The 22076-nt window shown below is 38.3% G+C and overlaps 1 protein-coding gene across 1 annotated transcript; it reads left to right on the top strand.

Annotated features, from left to right (window-relative positions):
• The first annotated feature begins 1387 nt into the window (after window positions 1-1387).
• LOC121381214 lies at window positions 1388-18343 on the top strand. The gene is made up of 4 exons (XM_041510413.1): window positions 1388-2655; window positions 7013-7129; window positions 16384-16525; window positions 17455-18343. The coding sequence occupies exons 1-4, from the start codon at window positions 2588-2590 to the stop codon at window positions 17626-17628; spliced, it is 501 nt and encodes a 166-aa protein (XP_041366347.1). The 5' UTR covers window positions 1388-2587; the 3' UTR covers window positions 17629-18343.
• The last annotated feature ends 3733 nt before the right edge of the window (window positions 18344-22076 follow it).

Raw genomic sequence — 22076 nt, 5'->3', positions numbered from 1 at the left:
TCTGCACGAACATATAGGATATATAATACATGTATACAGGCCATAATGTTCCATATATGAAGGGGACACTCGCTATACTGGGGAAGAGGAGATACAAGCATATTTTGGTGTTTAATATTGCATTTATGTATTGATATATGAATATCTATATATTGTATGTATGTCGAGGTTGACTGTTACATACATAGATATTACCGCACTGGCGCAGGAGATAATTAAATCCTTTCTGGCCTCACAAATTGTCCCATGCCGTTGTTGGGACTGGAACATATGGCACCGAATTGCCCGCAACTTGTAGACTTGCCACGATACTTTTTGAGCTATTGAGGCATCCATAAAAAGGATGCTCTTTAACTCAAGTATATGCATCGGGCTTACAAGCTACGCGGTCGATCCCGCTTACGTGCATGAAACAGTGGGCAGACCTGGCACTGGCTAGTATGTATTAATGCACGCATATCTATATTTATATGTATGTCGAGGTTGACTGTTACATACATAGATATTAACGCACTGGCGCAGGGGATAATTAAATCCTTTCTGGCCTCACAAATTGTCCCATGCCGTTGCTGGGACTCGAACCTGTATGTATGCGTGTATGTATGTATGTATTAAAATTCTTAAAATAGTACTCATCAAATGATGAGTGGTGGCCATATTGGATTTATGCTTAAAAGCGATAAAGTGTCATCATGCTAATTCTTCATATTTATGGTCCAATACACCATCAAAAACACATTGTATAGACTACAAAACCATGTTCAGAATCTTGGTTGCATATTATTGGTAATAGGGTACCTTTATAAAGCCTCTTTAACTATCAGGGCCGTACCCTGACCAAAATCCATGGGGGGGGCACTAAATTTTATAAATAATTGTTAACGTACTATAAAGATTAAACATTTCTATGCTATTACTGGAGATATATAAAAAAAAAGGAAAAAAGGACAAGATTCTCAGGGGGGGCAGCTGCCCCCCCTGCCCCCCCCCCCGGAGGGTACGGCCCTGACTATTAATTTTTCTTTATATTTTTGTTATTACCAACTTTCCAGATAGTAGTATCAAAAAGTCGTAAAGACTATAGGTTAGTTTAAATTCAAATTATAATCAATAACAAAGCCATTCCTATATTGTTTGTCTTTGTTTTTATTTTTTATTTTTGTTTATTTTTGTTGTGTGTGTGTGGGGGGGGGGGGGGGGGTAAATTACCGGTACTATTTTATTTACTAAAAGTCAGCCTGGGTGTATGCGGGTATGTCAAATCAACGCTGATACAGAAGTAGTATCAGCTTGTAAAGAATGGTTTGGTAGCAATAAGATTGACTGATATATAATCTTCATAAAAACTTGAAACACCCCACAAACTATTAAATATATTAATATTGTTGGTTTTTGTATTTTTATGTTCTTAAGTTTTGTTTTGTTTTTATTGAATTATAAAGGGGACAAGCTCTAGTGTTCATTTGAAGTGTATTGGTCTGAGGCTCGAATCCCTTCGGTGAACACAATGCCTTTATCTCGTCCCAATCATTAAAGGCTGTGGAGTGTGCTGCCATATCTATGAGAAAGTGCATATAAAATAGCATGCTTCTAATGGGAAAATGTAGTGGGTTTGCTCTTAAGACTATATTTCATATTATGAAATGTTTGACATCTAACATTCGTTAATCAACGTGCTCAAGAGGTGTCGTTGAACAAAACAAACTTTACTTCACAGCATGGAAATCAGTTTTCTGTGATAACAGCGCTATTTATGTACAGCACAGCTGACTGGTCCCACGCTTGTCAGAAAATAAACCTATATTGCAGGTGTGCCCGATCGATACTGTCACGCCATCTGTTATATCAAAGTCCCTGGTATGTCTGTTAGTCTTGACACAAATATCAGGTCATCCACAAGCTGAATAATGTTTGCGAGTTGTTCTACAATCAGTTAATTGACATAATATCGGTAATGATGACGATGTAATCGAATCGACATCACTGGTTCTGGAATTGATTAAATCCCAGTCGAAAACGCCTAGCAACGCAGAAGAACATATTGAGAAAACCTCCGCTGCAGTTTTGAATTGATGGGAATAATCAATCGGTGACACACCTATGGCAGATGATACTGAACTCGGATAGTTTGTTGCAACTGTGTGTGGTTTAAGTCGGTCGTTGTGGCCATCACGTCGTCGACAGGGGGGCGGTACATTTGGCAGACGCTGCTCGTAACGTGCGCCATGTTGACATTTCACCTGGTCTTTGGATCCAAAACTCACCTGGATTAAAAACGGAACTGTGAATCTATTTCTAAGTCTAGCACAAACACAGTAACACTAGGAAGAACTGCTTAGCGCGTTGTGTATGTAATCAGTAAGGATGTTCACGATTTACTCGTAAACATAGAAAGAAACCACAAACGGACTTCCTATGGCGGACAGGTTTTCTACATCGTTGACAAAATATATTATTAAGTAGTATTACATGATTCTGACTTATATGGAATTTTATATATTTCGTGAAACTGATTATGGGTTAGCCGACCTAGAAGAGTGTATCCATGTAACATATATATTAACTGTTTGTGACAAGTATTCCACATATGGGAGGCTGCCTAACGAAGTCTAGTTTTACGGTGAATAGTAACGTCACAGAGACAAAATCAATCAGGTAAGAATATAGATCTATACAGCACACGTGTTGTTGTCGACTCATAGTCAACAACAGGCCGCCTAATTGAGGATGAAAATTTGCATTTTTTAGTTCTACTCTATTGAAATAAAAATTGAAATATGGTTTGTTGCCCGTCCATTAGATCGCCCCCCACCCCCCCCCCCCCCCCCCCCCACCCACACCCACACACATACACCACAACCACCTTTCTACGAACCTGATCAACACAACATAAAACTCTTTTTGTATATTTTAAACAAAAGGGTAAGTCAAGGTCCCAAAATAACTGTGAAAATAGTAATGTTTGTGAAATAAATTTACCTTGAGTTTTATATAATCACAGAAATACTTAGGAAAACATTCTATATATAATTAGCTTGGCGTAATAATGAACTAGTATTCATAGGGATTGTCCTAACGATGGTTACAAACGGACGCAAGGGTAATGATAAGTGAGATAACGTTCGATTGTGTTACTGTACCATTCTGAAATCGCTATGACTCATTTAGCTAGTTAATGCTGACTAAATAATGTGAAACGTTTAAAAGAAATTGGGATTTTAACACTTTCGTTTTAACGTTTCAGTGACAGTTTAGACTAAAACTCTCACACAATCATATTATCGTTCAAGTTCTTTTATTTGTTGAATCAGGATGTTAATTAGAGTTTCTAGACTTGGAAAGTTGGTGATGCTGTGGTAATTCTCACAGCGTATTATGTATAACTACCCATTAAGTAACCTAACCAATTTTTAAAACATAATTGTTAGCCGAGAGAATATAGTAATAAAAAGTCAGTGCACCGCAACTGGTATATCAAAGGTCGTGGTATGTGCTATCCTGTCTGTGGGATGGTGCATATAAAAGATCCCTTGCTAGTAATGAAAACAAATGTAGTTGGTTTCCTCTCTAAGACTATTATAACAATTATGTCAAAATGACCAAATGTTTGACATCCAATAGCCGATGATTCATAAATCAACGTGCTCTAGTGGTGTCGTTAAACAAAACAAACTTTATAGTAATAAAAATATTATTTACTGTTGGAAGATCTACAGCGATTTGCGGCCTATTTTAGATTTGACAGGATCCAGGCTTGATGTTAATTTTTAGTGTTTAATGCGCAGCTTGCCCTGTGTAATAATAAATAAGTGCCATATTTCTTCTGATAGGTGTTTAAACATTACTTTATTCTTCGTAGATCCAAAGTAGAGAGGGGAACACACAATGTTGGTCAAAATATCCATACATATATACTCACACCGATACAGATTGTGTTTAGTTCAGGTAGGAAGTAATCATTCAAGCTTAGATAGTTTCCTTTGGTATGGAATTGATCAGCATCATTAATAACAGTTTGACAATGGGCGGCCCACATTGTTGTTCACAATCTTCCTGATACATGTATTTATAACACGTCTATGAATCCATGAATCAGAACGCATAGCATCTGTTAAACTGATTTTTTGTTTCTTTTCCTTACTTTTAATTTGATTTTTGTGCATATGTCCAATTAATGTTCAAGCACGCTATCCTGGGTACTTACTTCAGTTATGTGGGCTGTATGTCCAGGTCAGTGGGTTAATGGTTAATTGTTTGTTTGTTAGAATACATTTAATGAGCTACATTTAAAGAGGTTTTGCAGGGAAGAACACAATAATGTTTCTTAATACTATTATATATATATATATATTGCTACAAAAATATTGCATAGTATATGTATAAATGTAGCCATAAGTTTTGCCTCTTCAAACACATAAAACAAAATAAAAGTGTGTTAGGTTAAGTCAGGTTCAACCCATTTTTGAGGGCTTTGAGACCTGTGGATCCCGGACTAATGTAACGTCACTTGAGCTATTTTGGTTTTTTATTTCCAAACATTTCTTAAAATATAAATACTTCTAAAACAAATTCCCCAAAGCGGATTTTACTGGATTTTGGATATGATATTCTACGTAACACAGCGCTTCTAATGATACTGTGACGGAGACAGCCGTCTGCACATTAACTTTTGAAACAACTGGAGTAGCACTTTAATGATCGAAAGCCAGTGCATGGAGTAATTACCAAAGAAGGTTCCCTGTATTAGTTAGATGGTATCTGTACTGTTGGTAGTTTTAGAGAATTAGTGTAGCCATTATTTCGCCACTCGTCCATAAATGGCAGAACTGCCAAAGATGGGACCCAGCTGCCAAAAATCCAAATAGGGGATATAAGCTGAGAGTTCGTTCTGTATAGGGAGTTGGGTGGCAAGCACGTATAGAGAGGCGGTGGAAACGCTGTCTGCTGGGCGAACTTTATTAGTCCAGTGGACATAGGTAACTATATTTTACTGCTCTGTAGTAACTGAAAGGTATTTTGTTGTGGCATTCAAGTATTATAACTATGTGTATTCTTGTTTTGCTTAGTGTGGGAAGGATAGCTGGTAATCTAAGTCAAACCGACGAAAGTAAACTGTAGGCGTCGCTTACCCAAAATATATATAGAGAGAGGTTATAATATCTATAACTGGTAATCTTAGTATCATGACCTGGTAAATTATAGGTCCTCTGAATATTGGATGTAGAGAAGACTGAAGATAATAATTATATCTATAGGTGGTAATCCTAGTATCATGACCTGGTAAATTGTAGTTCCTCTGAATATTGGATGTAGGGAAGACTGAAGATTATAATTATATCTATAGGTGGTAATCCTAGTATCATGACCTGGTAAATTGTAGGTCCTCTGAATATTGGATGTAGAGAAGGCTGAGGATAATAATTAATTATTCTAAGGTTGGGTGATGTTTTAACTGTGAGGGGTAGCTAATTGCCAAGTTATTAAGTTTACGTGTGGTGCTCAGCCTAGAGGTGGTGTGACACCAGTTGTAACAAGCCATGTAAGTGCTGTAACACTTACCTGGTATTATATAATACACATTTGAAATAAACTTGTGTTGTTGTCTTTCTAGCCAATTTAACGTTGGTTAATATTAAATATAAATATATATACGATCCTGTTCCCTGAATACCCCTAGAGCCAAGCCACTCGGGTAGAAAACTACCCGATACAAGGAGATCTATATGTATAGGCTGGGATATTTGGAGAAATACTGTTACATACATTGCGGGTTTCTGATTCTGTTACCGGGGAACTAAGTGGTGGGAGCAGTTGCCGGTAACGGCCTTAGAACCCCCGTGACAGATACCAAAATAATTTCTACAGGCCTACCATTTATTCCGGGTTTGACCATGTTTTCGCTTTCAACGACCAGACTATAATACATATTTTATTACTCTGTTACAGTGTTGTACATTGTCATTGTATAATAACACAGTCCTGATAAATTGCTAGAATACCATATAGGGCCTAATAGGCGAGTTAACACAATTAAGATAAATTAACGTTTGATGAGCTTGGGTTTGGAGATTTTAATAAAGTTGGATTCTGTCTGAAATGTCTGTCTATCATAATTTTATAAAATGGGAATATAGTAAATTTACCCTTTCCACATGTATGAATGTGTTGATTCACCCATAGAAGTTTAGTAGACGGGGTCTCTAATGTGCTGCTTATGTAGCGTTACTCTGTATCTAAGCTCCATGCATGTTTCTCCAATGTGATTTTCATTACAACCTGAACATACTGTAGCGTAAATAACATTGGGTGTCTTACAATTCATATTTGCATGCACCAGGAATGATTTGCCATCTGTAAATGGAAATGTGGAACCTTCAACTAAAATATCACAAGTACCGCACCATTTATCACCACATTTACTGGCTGACTTGTGCAAGTTAGAATTGAATACAGAGGGACATAATATTTGTTTGAGGTTCTTAGGCTGTCTAATGCAATTTATAATAACATGTTTGGATACTCGGCAACTTTTCATTTTAGAATGCTGTAATATTGGCATTCGAGACTGGACCATGGGCAGTATTTTAGTGTTGTTCGGATTGTATGTAGTTACAAGGGTAAGCGTTTCCTGTGTGTTGCAAATCTATTAGTACTACTTCTTAATTCTTCCACAGAAAGACGTGCGGCTCTTTGAAAACAGTTAGAGATGAGACCACCTGGACATCCTTGTCTCTGTAAAAACCCTTTTAATTCTGATAATCTGTTAGTTCTTCTGCTAGGGTCGGTAAAAATATACGTCTTACCATAGTGTATCGAGCTTAGTATGTCTTCGGTGGCAAGAGTTAAACTGAAGATATTGCTTGGTATCAGCTGATTTATAATACATATCTGTCATTAATTTATTGTCTTCCTTTGCAATCTCAATATCTAAAACCGATATTTTATCATGATTAATTTCCATAGTGAATTGTATTGTTGCATGTCAAATGAAGGTGTCATGTTTTTGTTTCAGGACCTACCCGATCATGTTCAGTGTCAATGACGCGGAAATGGTGTTGCGTGACGCGTCTCTTGGCACCTATATTCTCTACAAGGATTGGCAGTCCAACAAGATATTCCTCTCCGTTAGGTCAGTCAGTGTATTTGTACCGATATCTGCCTCTCGGTAGGGTCATACCTAAAATAAGGGGAGGGGAATATTAAGGCATTGTTATAAAGGATTCTCTCAAGGTGAATATAAAAGGGCTCTTTTATACCAAAAAGGTATCTTTTCGTATTTTTCAAGGGTGCAACAGTCCCAACCTTGCCCCTCGTTAGGTCCGACCCTACATAAGAAATAAACGAAGTAAGCTCCGTGGTCTAAGCTTATTGGATAAGATACTAGATAATCAAGCTGATGTCAAAGCTGACTCACACTTTCATTCATCTTTCTCATCTATCACCCCCTGCCTATCATTCTCAATATCTTAATTTATTACACACCAGTGTAAGATATTACTCATGTCATAACAATTACTTGATATCTAACTAGTGTAATCATGAATGACGTCGGTATTCGAATGACGTCACTTTCCATCTCCCTGCAATAAAATAAACTAGGTGCATGACGCGTCCTTTTATTCCGAACGCTAGAAAACATTGAGTGCAAAATTGCTGGTGAAAATAGTTTGTTAACGTATCTAACCGTGTTTGTACAAAATAGTGTAATTTAAATGTGTATCATTACGAAATGTGGCCATTAATTGAAATTACGATAAGATAGGCCGTTATATATAATATGGGTCTATGTACGAACCCAAAACGATGTCGTCGACCGGCAGCTCTTTTTTACGTCCCTATAGCTAGTATGTATAAAACGTCAGCGCCATATCTAGTCAATCCCATTAATTCAGCTCAATCTTTGCTTGTCCGATCAACAATTAAGTCATTATTGTGAATTTAAAAACCTCATTAACTAACAATTAATGCAAGTTTCGCGCCAAAATCTAAACTCTACATTGCTGACGTCTCGTTGCTCATTGTGACATCGTTTAAGTTTACGTGTGACGTAGATCACTTGCTGACCCAATTCACTGAACAAAAACCTGTAGTAGGTCTCGACATCTGCTTACTTCTACGTTGTGGCTTGTTTTCAGTTGGTTTGTAATAAATAAAATACTAAACTAGTTTGCCTGTCTTTCGCTTGTCAGATAGGCCTACCAAAACTGTTCAGTCGTTTCATAAAAGTGGTATGACAGGCAAGCTCGTTTAGTATTCTATATTTATCAAGCCCGAGTACTCTGTAAGAGAGCTAGACGGACATTTGGACATAAATACGCTCTCATTACAGTCAGAGACCAATCTATGTAAATTTTTTGGGGCAATTCCTGACAACCAAAAAGTTAGCAAAGATGCCCGCTCTAATACCACACCAATCCTATGTTTGACGTCAAATACCTTTACATCGATCATTTTCGAGTTAAGTGATAAAAAAAAAAATCCACATATTAATCACTAATACACATACTACAGAAAGAACTCCGACAGCACCCACATTTTTATGGACTGCAGTATAAAGATAATAACTAGTACTGTTCATGACGTCGTCTATCTGCTTTATTCTGCTCAGGCCGAATGAGAAATTCCGCTCGGCCGAGCGTCGCGGAATTTCCCATCCTTACCTTCACAGGATAAAGCAGATGTATGTCGTCATTAACTAGTTATTCTCAATTTAAAAAAACAAAAACAAAAACAAAAAAACTTTCCAATTTCTCCCACGATTTCAATCTGTTTCGATCCTGACTGTCAATCTCCTCCGTCTGTCTTCTGAGCTGTCCACACCTGCTCCTACCTGTCTCAACGTTCTTCACGGGTACAGACTCTGTATACTAAGTATTTCCCTGCAGCCACCTGGCATCCTCGTCCTCTGTCGCTAATAAAGCATGGGTAGAAGACCACAGTTATTCGTGAATCTTCAGCTGAGATTTATGCATACCAGCCCATGGCATCCTAAATGCACACCTATGGTTTAAAAATTAAGTAAAATACAGGTATTTTTAGTCTCAGGGAAATTACAAAAAGGTCATAATTATAAAGAGGACTTATTTTAAATATTTTTAGTTAAATGTTTGTGTTACTTTCGTCATAATGTGTCCAAACTGCATGATTTTGGGTGCATTTTTGACAATGTCCACACTCGTACAAACCACCCCCAAATTATCACGCCCAACTTTTGTCACAAGGGAATGACGGTGTATGAATACCAAGCCTCATTACAGATAAACCTAGTGACAAACCAATTGTCATTTTAAAAAGTAACTCTTTGGCTATCACTATTTATCTAAGCTTACGAATTTACTTGGAACCTATTCTAATAATTAGCTTTCAAAAATGGACTGTGCAAACCGGCCTCGGTGGCGTCGTGGTAGGCCATCGGTCTACAGGCTGGTAGGTACTGGGTTCGGATCCCAGTCGAGGCATGGGATTTTTAATCCAGATACCGACTCCAAATCCTGAGTGAGTGCTCCGCAAGGCTCAATGGGTAGGTGTAAACCACTTGCACCGACCAGTGATCCATAAATGGTTCAACAAAGGCCATGGTTTGTGCTATCCTGCCTGTGGGAAGCGCAAATAAAAGATCCCTTGCTGCTAATCGGAAGAGTAGCCCATGTAGTGGCGACAGCGGGTTTCCTCTCAAAATCTGTGTGGTCCTTCACCATATGTCTGACGCCATATAACCGTAAAATAATGTGTTGAGTGCGTCGTTAAATAAAACATTTCTTTCTGGACTGTGCAAAACAAACAAGCGAACCATTTGTGCGTCCGAGTACACAAGGGAGCTAACTGTATACTGTTACCTTGTGTGACCCACAAACACTAACTAAGGATCTTCGGTAGTAGGGAAGCATAGTAGATGGTTACAAGTGTCTCTTAACAATGTCAGAAGTAAAAGGTTTGTTTTGTTTAATGACACCACTAGAACACATTGATTTATTAATTATCGGCTTTTGGATGTCAAACATTTGGTAATTTTGACTTATATTTTGTGAGAGGAAACCAGCTACATTTTTCTATTAGTAGCAAGGGATCTTTTATATGCACCATCCCGCAGACAAGATAGCACATGCCGCGGCCTTTGATATACCAGTCGTGGTGCACTGGCTGGAACGATAAATAGCCGACGGCGATCGATCCCAGACCGACAGCATATCAAGCTTTACCACTGGCCTACGTCCCACCCCATGTCAAAAGTAACTACTGAACACTCTCCGAAATAGTCAGACTAAGCACATAGCAAAAAGCTGATGGGAAATGGCAGGTGTGTGGCACAGATAGCCACAAGAGACAAGCACCTGTCGCTTTTGGAGACAAGGACTGGGATATGGACATGGACAGCGAAAGAAGTTGAAAGAAGTTGAAAGATAGAAGGATTTGTCAGATCGGGAAGAAATGAGATGGACTTCAAAGGAAAGAAAGGAAAAGGGACAGTGGGAGAGACCCCCCCCCCAAAAAAAATTGTTTAAAAAACCCCCAAAACCCCCCACACCAAACAACAAACAAAACAAAACAAAACAACAACCCTCCCAAAAAAAACAACAACCCCAAAACCAAACAACGATGTTCTTTACTCGAGCTGTCAAGTAGTGTAGACCTTCAGTTGCCAATAAAAACCCCCCCCCCCCCCCCCTACTCTTGGGAAAACAAGTGGCTTAAAGCATATAGTGATACGTAATAGTCGGGCACGCTATGCCAGAACCTGAAAGGTTTGTAAATGGTTTTTTTTATTGTCTTGTGTAGGAACAGATGTCACTTTTTGGAATGTGCTTGTTAAACTAAGATCATCTTTGGGTATTTTAATAAATACAAGATTGCTACCATTTCATGTTATTGGCTATAACTGCCTTCATATTTAACCTAGAATGACAAATGTGATTTCTTATCATAGGTTTTGGGGGTAAAAAACCCACAAATTATTTAAACAATTTTCAAGGCTGGATTGGGATTACATAATAGGAACTTCAAGATGGCTACCAATACGGCTGTCAATTTATGTTTTGGATACAACTTGCTTCATATTAAACCTGTGGCACCTGCTAATTTTAGTGTCTAGTCGCTGGTTTCAGGGGGGTAATGAATTCATTTAAAACATTTACAAGGATGGTTACATATTACATTGTAGGAAATCCAAGTTGGCCGCCAATATGGCTGACAATTTATGTGTTGAATATAACTTGTTTCACATTAAATCCAGGGTGACTAGTCATCTAGAAAATTGGAATACTTTACATAATGTAGTTTCAAGAGAAATATTTATTACATATTTACACTTTTAAATCACAAAGCTAATTTCATCACAACCATCCTAATGCACAGCATCGACTACACTGATACGTTCAACTGGTTGCCCCCCAAGCTCTTCGTCCTCAAGACCAGATTCAAACAATATATCAACCAGTTCTGTGTGAAGCATATTTCCCTGAGTCCATTCTATGTCCAGTCCTGACTGAGCTGCGTTCCATTCTTTCCCAAAATGACTTGGGAGGTCAGGTTTTGCAATATTTGCTATTTTGCAAACGAGTGTCTGATAATTGGCACGTTATATGTGCAGCCTGAGCTTGAGATTGTCCCATCGGAAGCTGAGAGATGTTGATCCTTTGCTGTCTGTACTTTTTCACAGCATATGTCATGTCGAAGCTTTTCCACATCTGTATACTTTGGCCGCCCGTACAAGCAGCACATAACGTATTCGAATTTGGTATATGTCCCTTCTTCCACCTTCTGGCACCCGAGGCACAGAACTGTCTGCATATAATCTGGCTGTTTGTTGAAAGTTACCAATGTAGTAACCTTTCCCTTTCTCACAAAACTACTGGTTGAATCGCATGCTGAAGAGGCGAATAGGCCCAGAAATACTTAACACGTTTTTTTATACCATGAATCTCTGACAGACGAGTGATATTCATCAATCGCCTTTTGTTACGAGAGCTAGTGTCGACGAATATCGTCTGCCCTATTTTGCGTGCATGATACAGCAAGAGGAGAAAGACGTCAGGGTCTTAGGATCGAGCAATGATGCCTTGCAAGGCTGGGTGTGTCCGTGCTTGTTGGCAACAGTGAAGAATCATTCGCGCGTCTGCTTCCTCGTGACATGAACTAAGATCTGGCACTGTCTCAATGACAACCTTCAACCCATCTAGACTGAACAGTCAGGTGCATTCAGTTTCAGAAGTGAAATAAATGTGATGGTTCTTCAGCTTTGATGCAGTCTTTCTGCCACTCTGTTAGGATTAGTTTTATTATGTCTGTCTTGTGCTGGTCAATGGCAAGAAAACCTATTTAGTCATTGGGGATTTTTGTCGATGGGCCTTTCACCAAGAATGTTTCTGATGTACCCCTTCGAGCTCGTTCAGATGGAACCATCGAGGTAGGTATCAGTGACAAACTCCACCTTTGCTGATTTCAGTAATAGAGAAAAACGTTCTGTGCTAGGTCACCGAAAGTCCCAGGAATTCCAACTAAAGATTGGAGAAGTGCATTTCCATCAAGAACAGAAGAGCACAACTCAGGTTTTATCTCTTCACCATCAATTTGGCTGTTCAAGAGCATGCATAAGCTTTGCTTTTTCAGTGTTTGCAGGGAGGCCATCTGCAAAGGCAAGCGCCCATGGAACCGGGCTCATGGGATATGTCAATACCTTTTCAAAACATGCTAATTTGTACTGACAACAGGAGCAGCTGACCTCTCACCTGAGACCTCTTGCAGGACAATATCGCGTAGAGTGCGTTGTTTCCTCAATCGGATCAAAGAGGTCCCAAGACAAATGGAGCACCTTGTTGTCAATGTTGCTGACTCTTGCTGGAAGAAGGCATGGACTGTGAAGGATGGTGTTTACTAATGCAGTCTCAAATTACACAAGTGTGTCATATGACACACAGTGTCCACAGCGGATACGCAAACTGATCACTTCAGCACTTCCGGTCACATGTCTTACGGTCATTCCCAGCAATAAATTCTTCCAGGGCATTCTCCACTTTCCACCTGTCAGTGCGTAACATACATCTTGGCTGATTGATGACGCCAGCCGTGTTAGTTTTCGATGCTCAGTGGAATTACTTTTTTTTCAATAAGGAGATTCAGGAGGAAGGTGAGTAGAGGATCTGGCCTTGACAACATCTGACAAAAGGTATGCAGCTGATGGGGATCAGGGCATGTCAGTTGATGCTCTCAAACGATCAATGATGCGCCGTCGCAGTATCTTAGCAGCTTCTTCTAGATGCCATTCTTCTGAAGCTGCTGCCACAAATGCGGTTTCTACAGCTTGGCCTCAGAGTAACTCGTTGGAAAAAACCAGTTCACTTCTGTAGTTTGGTGCCCAGAATTCGATTCTTCGTCCAAAGTGCTTCACAATTTATTATTATTATTTTTAATTTGTATGTATTATAGTCAGAGTTGTTGAAGTTAGGGTAGTTTTGCTGTAGATATTGACAATATATCTCTTTCAGCATTCGTTTTTTTATTTTTATTATAGTTGAGTCAGTGTACTCGCATGTGTATTCAAATGCCTTCAGATGTGCCTCTATTTGATAGTATGCCTGTGTTGATTTCGAAGATAATCCCGCTGACATGTCTCGCGGTAGCGAGCCTCCTATGTAACACGATCAACATCATAGACACGTGCAAGAACAGATGCATTTTATTTCTCTATAGCTGCCTGCTTGGTGGATGTTTCTGCTGTCTTTGTCACACACGTTAACAGTTTTTTAAATGACGCCACACCTTTGGAAATTTTCTTTTTGTTTTTCTTGGCCCATATAATACAGATATTATCTCTATGAAGAGCGAAGTATATTTCTTCTGGAACAGATATCATCCAGTCTTGAGGAAGGTAGATCCGAATTGCGTCTCAGATGAAGACACTCTGTGATATTGTCTCTGCTCTGTTCAGTAAGACGTTTCACAGTTGTATCAGTTTTTATTTAACGTCCATCGCACATCTTGAACAATGAAGCGTGTTAAAGAGGACTCCATTCACACATGGGTTGAGAGTAGTGAAACTTACTTACAGCCTGATACATGTGGAATGAGCTTAATTTGACACCTATGACTAGACCTAAAAATTAACACCATATGTACAATATGAAGCACGTTATAACCAAACATAATTTCACACCTGTATTGGTGGCCATCTTGGATTTTTTAATTATGTAATCACTAACCAACCTTATAAATACATGTAGTTTAAACAAATTCACCGACCCCACAGAACTATGACTAGACACTAAAATGAACAGTTGTCATATAATCAATGTGAAGAAAGTTATATCTACAATATAAATTGATAGCCATATTGATGGCAATCTTGGATTTCCTGACATAAACCCTAACCAATCTTGTAAATTTTTAAAATGGATTCTTTAACCCCCAAAACCTATGGCTAGACATAAAAATGTATCATCAAAGAGGCAGTTATAGCCAACATCAAGAAACACCCTCACTCATCTTGCCATTTTGAAAATGATTGCTTTGTATAGAAAACGTATTTATTACTCCAACCAGACCAAATCCGACACGTTTGGCTAAATGTTTTATGTTATTTAGCATTAAGTAATCATACCTCTAAACTCAAAATATTGGGATCAAAGAAGGGAAAATGGATTTTATTTTGATGGCTTGTGGTTTTCCTTTTACGAATTGGACCTCGCTTAACGCTACTGTACATTTTAAATCATAATTGTTACATTGCTATCAAGTACAGTTAGAGTTTGTTTTGTATAATGACACCACTAGAGCACATCAACCTTAAATACACGAGTCGTGGGGCACTGGTTGAGACGGGGGAAATCAGAGACTAGGTCCACCAAGGCAATTTGACGCGTCGACCCAATCACCTCAGGTGAGCAGCGCTCTTAAAGTACGGAGTGATCACTTACATCCTTCCAAAGTACGGAGTGATCACTTACATCCTTCCAAAGTACGGAGTGATCACTTACATCCTTCCAAAGTACGGAGTGATCACTTACATCCTTCCAAAGTACGGAGTGATCACTTACATCCTTCCAAAGTACGGAGTGATCACTTACATCACTTCCAAAGTACGGAGTGATCACTTACATCACTTCCAAAGTACGGAGTTATCACTTACATCACTTCCAAAGTACGGAGTTATCACTTACATCCTTCTAAAGTACGGAGTGATCTCTTACATCCTTCCAAAGTACGGAGTGATCACTTACATCACTTCCAAAGTACGGAGTGATCACTTACATCCTTCCAAAGTACGGAGTGATCACTTACATCCTTCCAAAGTACGGAGTGATCACTTACATCACTTCCAAAGTACGGAGTGATCACTTACATCCTTCCAAAGTACGGAGTGATCACTTACATCCTTCCAAAGTACGGAGTGATCACTTACATCCTTCCAAAGTACGGAGTGATCACTTACATCCTTCCAAAGTACGGAGTGATCACTTACATCACTTCCAAAGTACGGAGTGATCACTTACATCCTTCCAAAGTACGGAGTGATCACTTACATCACTTCCAAAGTACGGAGTTATCACTTACATCCTTCTAAAGTACGGAGTGATCTCTTACATCCTTCCAAAGTACGGAGTGATCACTTACATCACTTCCAAAGTACGGAGTGATCACTTACATCCTTCCAAAGTACGGAGTGATCACTTACATCCTTCCAAAGTACGGAGTGATCACTTACATCACTTCCAAAGTACGGAGTGATCACTTACATCCTTCCAAAGTACGGAGTGATCACTTACATCACTTCCAAAGTACGGAGTGATCACTTACATCCTTCCAAAGTACGGTGTGATCACTTACATCACTTCCAAAGTACGGAGTGATCACTTACATCACTTCCAAAGTGCGGAGTGATCACTTACATCCTTCCAAAATACGGTGTGATCACTTACATCACTTCCAAAGTACGGAGTGATCACTTACATCCTTCCAAAGTACGGAGTGATCACTTACATCACTTCCAAAGTACGGAGTGATCACTTACATCCTTCCAAAGTACGGTGTGATCACTTACATCACTTTCAAAGTACGGAGTGATCACTTACATCACTTCCAAAGTACGGAGTGATCACTTACATCCTTCCAAAGTACGGAGTGATCACTTACATCACTTCCAAAGTACGGAGTGATCACTTACATCACTTCCAAAGTACGGAGTGATCACTTACATCCTTCCAAAGTACGGAGTGACACTTACATCCTTCCAAAGAACGGAGTGATACATTCTTTGTTGTTATTATAGCGTATAACCTATATCAGATTCGTTTTCCAAACAAGAAATCACGAAAGTAAACAAAATGTATTCCTCAAAATGTTTTCTGGATACTATTTTAGATGTTTTAATGTGCATCTTGTTTGTTTTAGGATTGACAACTGCGTACGACACCATCGGATTCTGCAGGTTGACAAACTGTTTTATTTGGAGAAGCAACCATACCCATACCTCGATTCCATCCTCTTCTATCACAGAAAACACAAGCTAAAGGGCGTCAAGTTAAAACAGCAGGTAACTTCATCTTGTATTGACAAACCCTTGCTGCATAATTACGGTTAAAGTCAAAAAGCGTTATATGTACCTTACGTTAAAGATGCAGTCTTAGCTTTGAAATACATAATAGAATCAACGATTTTGTATTGGCTACATTATATAATAAGTACTTTTGAAACTCAAAATGTCCATATTGCTACAACCTAAATTTAAAAAGATATCATCGGTTGACAACCAGAACTCCTGACCTAGCCGTCACTCACGCTGCCCATCATTCCTCTGAGACTATATTAGCATATGAATTCATATGTTATCAATATTATATGCATTTTAAATGACTCCCCATAATATAAGTATGGGGAGCAATTAATCACTCTCCTCGTTTTGTTTTTCACGGTAAGGTCTGGAACTGGTTATGTTCACTCTTTGTGAAAATAAGATTGGTACAGTAGATCATAACAGGTCGATGTTCTGGTGTTTACTATTTTTCACCTGTTGAATAGCTGTCCTACGCTTACGACAACGATAGCTTTGTTGAAGAAAACAAAATGAGGTAACAGGTTAATGAAGTCCAATAAACGAATAGGTCTATTGTTTTTGCTTTACCTAGGAACAGTATGGTATTTATAATCTTGTAAGTAAGTGGGTAACGACCATTTCATATAAGGGTCTCCGTTTTGTCCCATCCGGAGCATTCTGTTGCAAATAATGTTTTAATTTGTGAACGTTATGGAGACCAAAAGCTGTATATCAACACCACTGGGTCATGGGATAATGACTAAATTACACAAGTTTGAATCATTGTTTAGTTTTAAAACTATTTGCAATAAACAGAGTGTTCCAGGTGGGACTAATGTGAAACCCTTATATGAAATTGCCCGTAAACGTAAACATATATTAGCCAGCGATGTTGTCCGTAATCAATATAGATGACGTTTTGTTTTCAGGCTCAACTGAGTGCACGCGTTGTCAAGGCATTCACAGTGAAAGTTACCGCGAATAACGGCAACATAACGAATTTTGGCCAGTTGAATATTCCACACAAACTCAACAATGGTGGCATATGGAAGTGTGGTTCCATGGATTCTTTAGTGACGTCATCATCCGGAGCGTCTTCGTGACATGACGATCGCTTCGTGATTTGCTGATCAAGGACCAAGGAAGTGTTTCCTAATATTAAAACTATCTTTGTTGGGTTGGAGCTCCACGATAAAGGTTTTTTTTTTATAAATCGGTTGCTGTAGTGATTTCACAGTGACCTTGTACACAGCCGTTTTTAACAGGTGTGATTTTTTATTTCTGTAAAAATGGAATTGGTTCTGCACTTGTACTCTTGCACTGAAGATGTAAAGACAACAGTGAAATTCTGATGACCGATAATAGCTTAGCTTGGTATGAAAGGTCGATTCCTTGTGCAGACCATTCTTATGGCATTGAATATATCGAACGGAGATGTAATAATTGTTGGTACTATTTAAAACATGATGTGTATTTTTCTCGGGATGTACGAATCGAACCAATCGCTTGTGGTACAAAGTTTGACCCTTATGTCTGCTTTGTAGGCCCTGTTGAGATTTGCGGAACGAAGCCATAATAATAACTATTAATTGAACAAAAGAACTACCATAGCCTCTATTAGAAATTCGCGAGAACAAATAGGCAGAGTTACATCCCCTAACCACTAACTACTTCCGGCGCGTGCCGGTTACAGTTAGAATGGCCGATGACCACAGTTGTTTGTGAATCTTCAGCTGAGATTTATGCATGCCAGTCCCTGACATCATAAATGTCCCCACCTATGCTTTAAAAATAAAGAATGATACAGGTAAAAATTAAGTTGATGAAATTGTGTTTTGTTATAAATGACGGGCGAATGGGCAGGCTGATTTTTACCCAAATTAAACAACAATGCAAGAATCTGGATTCCAACATTTATTCATATTAGCATTACTACCAAACAGCTATGTTGGGTTCCAAACAAATCATTATCACTGTACAACTAATATTATGGGTAGAATGATGGAAATACATGGTGAAAAGGTTTGAGGCCTGCTCATTTTGCCCGAATATCTTAGTATGTTTGCCAGAGCACTTAACCTTGCAGGTTGGTACCCACAATGTTCTCTGTGGGGGTTTCTTTGTGGGTTTTTTTTACATCTGTGGAAGGTGCTAATTGAGGTTCCGAAGGGTGCAAACGTGGCACCCTTGAGCATTTTAAAATATCCAATATGGCGTCCATGATGGCAGCCTGACCACATAACTGGCAATATCGAAGTTAATGTATTAGCTATAGCGAAAGTTGATGTCTATGATGGTGTTTTATGGGTCAAGGACTTTATTTTGAACTAGCACCAGCTAAACAACACATTTCCTCATCATTTAAATTCAAGATGGCCGCCATTATAGTAGGTGGAACATGGAAATTGTAATGCGTCACATTTTACATCAACTAGAGCAAGCTTTTGATGTTAGCGATTGAGTTTTATGGGTCAAGGAATACATTTATAATAATATCTTGTCGCCATATCGTACATTCTATTTTACTACACACAATAACTTTTACTTCAAATACAGGTTTTGGTTTTTAGGGCAATGAATTTAGATCATGCATTCACTTTCTAAAATAAAGAAATTCTCACTTTATATACATCACCTTCAACAATCAGTCTGAAACCAGCTGACGGTGTCCAGTCCACTTAAATATATACAAATAATTAAATTTATCCGAAGCACTATCTAAAATAATAAGTATTAAGCCGACCGCTGTCTTAAGAGTGTATCTAGCTCTAGTCAGCCCAGCCCTCCTCTTATTGATAATGATATGTAGGGGAAGTCTAGAGGAATCTCTATGTAATGATGTGGTAATCGTCGACAACCAAATGGTCGCAAGCAACTGTGTCTAAATCTGATGCCAGTCATGACATTAAACTTACCAGCACCAACGTTACACGAAGAAACCCAACGCCTCTATCTGCTGTGCCTTCTTGTGGTGACGTAGAGCAAAGTGTGTTCCCACAAGCTAGGGTGCATCAATCTACTTTTGAAGTAAGGTTGCTTCATATACACGTGGTTTATAATGTCCACCTTGTGGTATTAAATGGGCAAGCCACAATCAATGACTGGTGTTTTGGTAAAGACTGTGGAATCAGTTTTTATAATCATTCACATTTTCTGTCTATCGATAATGAATATTTATACTTCATCACTGCAGTTCAATGACCATATCAATTTGTCCCAACAACAATGTAATTCGTCAGACATCAATTTTTCTCATCTTAACATTGCAATTACTAAGTATTCGGTTATGCCTCTAGTATCACCACAGTGTTCGATATTAAAATTTTTAGGCAGTATCCCAGTTAGATAGTAACATTTTAAAATCTGGTATCCCACATAAGAATTTAGTATCCCACTTATATTCCATCCAACAGAAAACGCCTTTTTTCATGATATGGAATTTACTACAAATGATTTATTTCTGAGCCGATCGATTTGTAAGTTACACAAAAACATAGTATTGTTTTGTTATTTCCAAACCACTTTTACTTTTTTCTTACGTCAAACTAAACTGACATTATTTACAACAACATTTTTTATAGAATGATGGGACGGACTGTTCCCAATCTATTTCTACGCCGCAATCGAAATTGTGGAATTCGTGAAATTCGCAATCAAACAGAATCGGCAAAATTATTTGCTGCATCTATTTTTGAGTAATACTGACATAAATTAATATTTAGCAGTAATCTATAAGTGTTTCTGACATTACTAATGATAAACCTACCTGTATCAATTTTCTGCAGATGTGAAATCAATATCTCAAAAACATTTTAAGGGAGGAAACATCCAACAAAAACAATAGCGACGTAGCAGTTTCCAGTGTATTGCTACCCCGCTATTGCTCCAGTGTAGCATTAAACTGGGTACGAGTTGTGGGAGATACTGTTACGGATTAGCATTAGATTGGGTACGAGCTCGAAAATACTGTTACCTAACTTCACCAATAAATGACAACTTTCATTGTTTCAGCAAAAAATAAAAACGCAGGATTAAAAAAAAACCCCAACAACTTTGTATGGTATCCCGGTGGGATACTGGGTTATTGAAGTCTTGTATCCTAAATTAAATTCTGGTATCCCCGGGATATCGGGATACCGTTAATCTCGAACACTGCACCATAGAAGCTATATATTCAAAATATACACCTATCAACAAAAAGGTTTTTGAAAATATACCACCCAGACATAAGTGACCTAACAATGCGCGCACACGCACACGCAGACACATACACGTACACTTACACACACACACACACACACACACACACACACACACACACACGTCGGCGAACCTTGGTTAGATATCTGCGTTGAAAGGTTTATATGGTTTCAGAGGGTGCTGGCTTTACTCCACATGGAATACCTATTTGTAGAAGGGAGGTAAACCTTCACTTTGTTTCACTAACCAACTTGTGTGGAATCTGTATTCAGAAATACAGTATGTAGCCTCTCAAGAGACTTATCCATATCAGGATCTAAGTCTATAACTTTAAACGTTTAATTTGTGTGAATACTCCGGCAGAATTCCATGACTATTACTTTTGCGAACCATTAAATCACCTCTGCAATCATGCATCTAACGCCTATTTGAATGCAAATGTGGCTATTTAACAACTAATTACCATATAATTTTCAATAGCTGTCTGGGACAAATAGTCAAACAACCTCTACACTAACAAGCAGGCTTAAAAAGAAGTGAAGAGGTCTGGCTGAATATATGATTAAATGTATACTATGTTTACATCATTAGGTCATGGAACATTGGATGGTGTATTTTCATAAAAATATTCTTTGCATGTAGCTAATACATGCATTTGGTTATGGTCATCATTTGCAGGTATAGCTGGAACATACTAGTACATGTATGCTAGTAATTGGAATGTTATGTGATAAATGGTGACGTTAGACGACTTACATAGTTTCTGATAAATTGTCCACAATATACAACATTTGATATCAATTATAGGAGATAGAAGATTGGAATGATAAAACTATAAACAACAGTCACTTATAATTCGCTACTTATATCCGCGTTTATGACAGCAACCGTGACATTATGAACTAAATGCATATAGTAGGAAACCCCACGCTAGTTATATATATTTCAGTGACGTTGTGGCAAAATAGGTTTCAACTTTCAACATGTAATAATTATACACCTCACTTTCGCACGAGTTAATTTTTGTATCACTATATTGTGGCAAAGTTGGTTAATAAATAGAAAGTACAAAATAATGAAATGAAAATAATGTGGAATCATTGTGAACCAGATGTCATATTGTCAAAAACATAAAATACATCTGTTCTGTGTATGTCAAGGTCGCAGTAAAACAATGAAACAAAAAACAACAATAATTATGGTAGCCCATTAAAGGTTGTTAGTAAAACCCGCATGCTTAGGTGTCAGTTGTTTACGATTTCATTATTACAAATATGTAAACTTCAAAGTTTAATTATCTCAAAATATCAATAGTGTCACAACGTAGGTTATTCCCGTGGACCCTTAGGAT

The sequence above is a fragment of the Gigantopelta aegis genome, chromosome 9, assembly GCF_016097555.1.
Source record: "Gigantopelta aegis isolate Gae_Host chromosome 9, Gae_host_genome, whole genome shotgun sequence".
Classification (NCBI taxonomy): Eukaryota; Metazoa; Mollusca; class Gastropoda; order Neomphalida; family Peltospiridae; genus Gigantopelta; species Gigantopelta aegis.
The sequence above is the reverse complement of the archived record's forward strand: the minus strand, read 5'-3'. Positions and strand labels throughout refer to the sequence as shown.

Excerpts from the sequence above, each read along its gene's own strand:
- LOC121381214 (XM_041510413.1), top strand. The coding sequence starts at position 2,588 with ATGGGAGGCTGCCTAACGAAGTCTAGTTTTACGGTGAATAGTAACGTC. Across the intron at positions 2,656-7,012 it reads ACAGAGACAAAATCAATCAG|GACCTACCCGATCATGTTCA; the intron begins GTAAGAATATAG and ends TTTTTGTTTCAG. Across the intron at positions 7,130-16,383 it reads AAGATATTCCTCTCCGTTAG|GATTGACAACTGCGTACGAC; the intron begins GTCAGTCAGTGT and ends TGTTTGTTTTAG.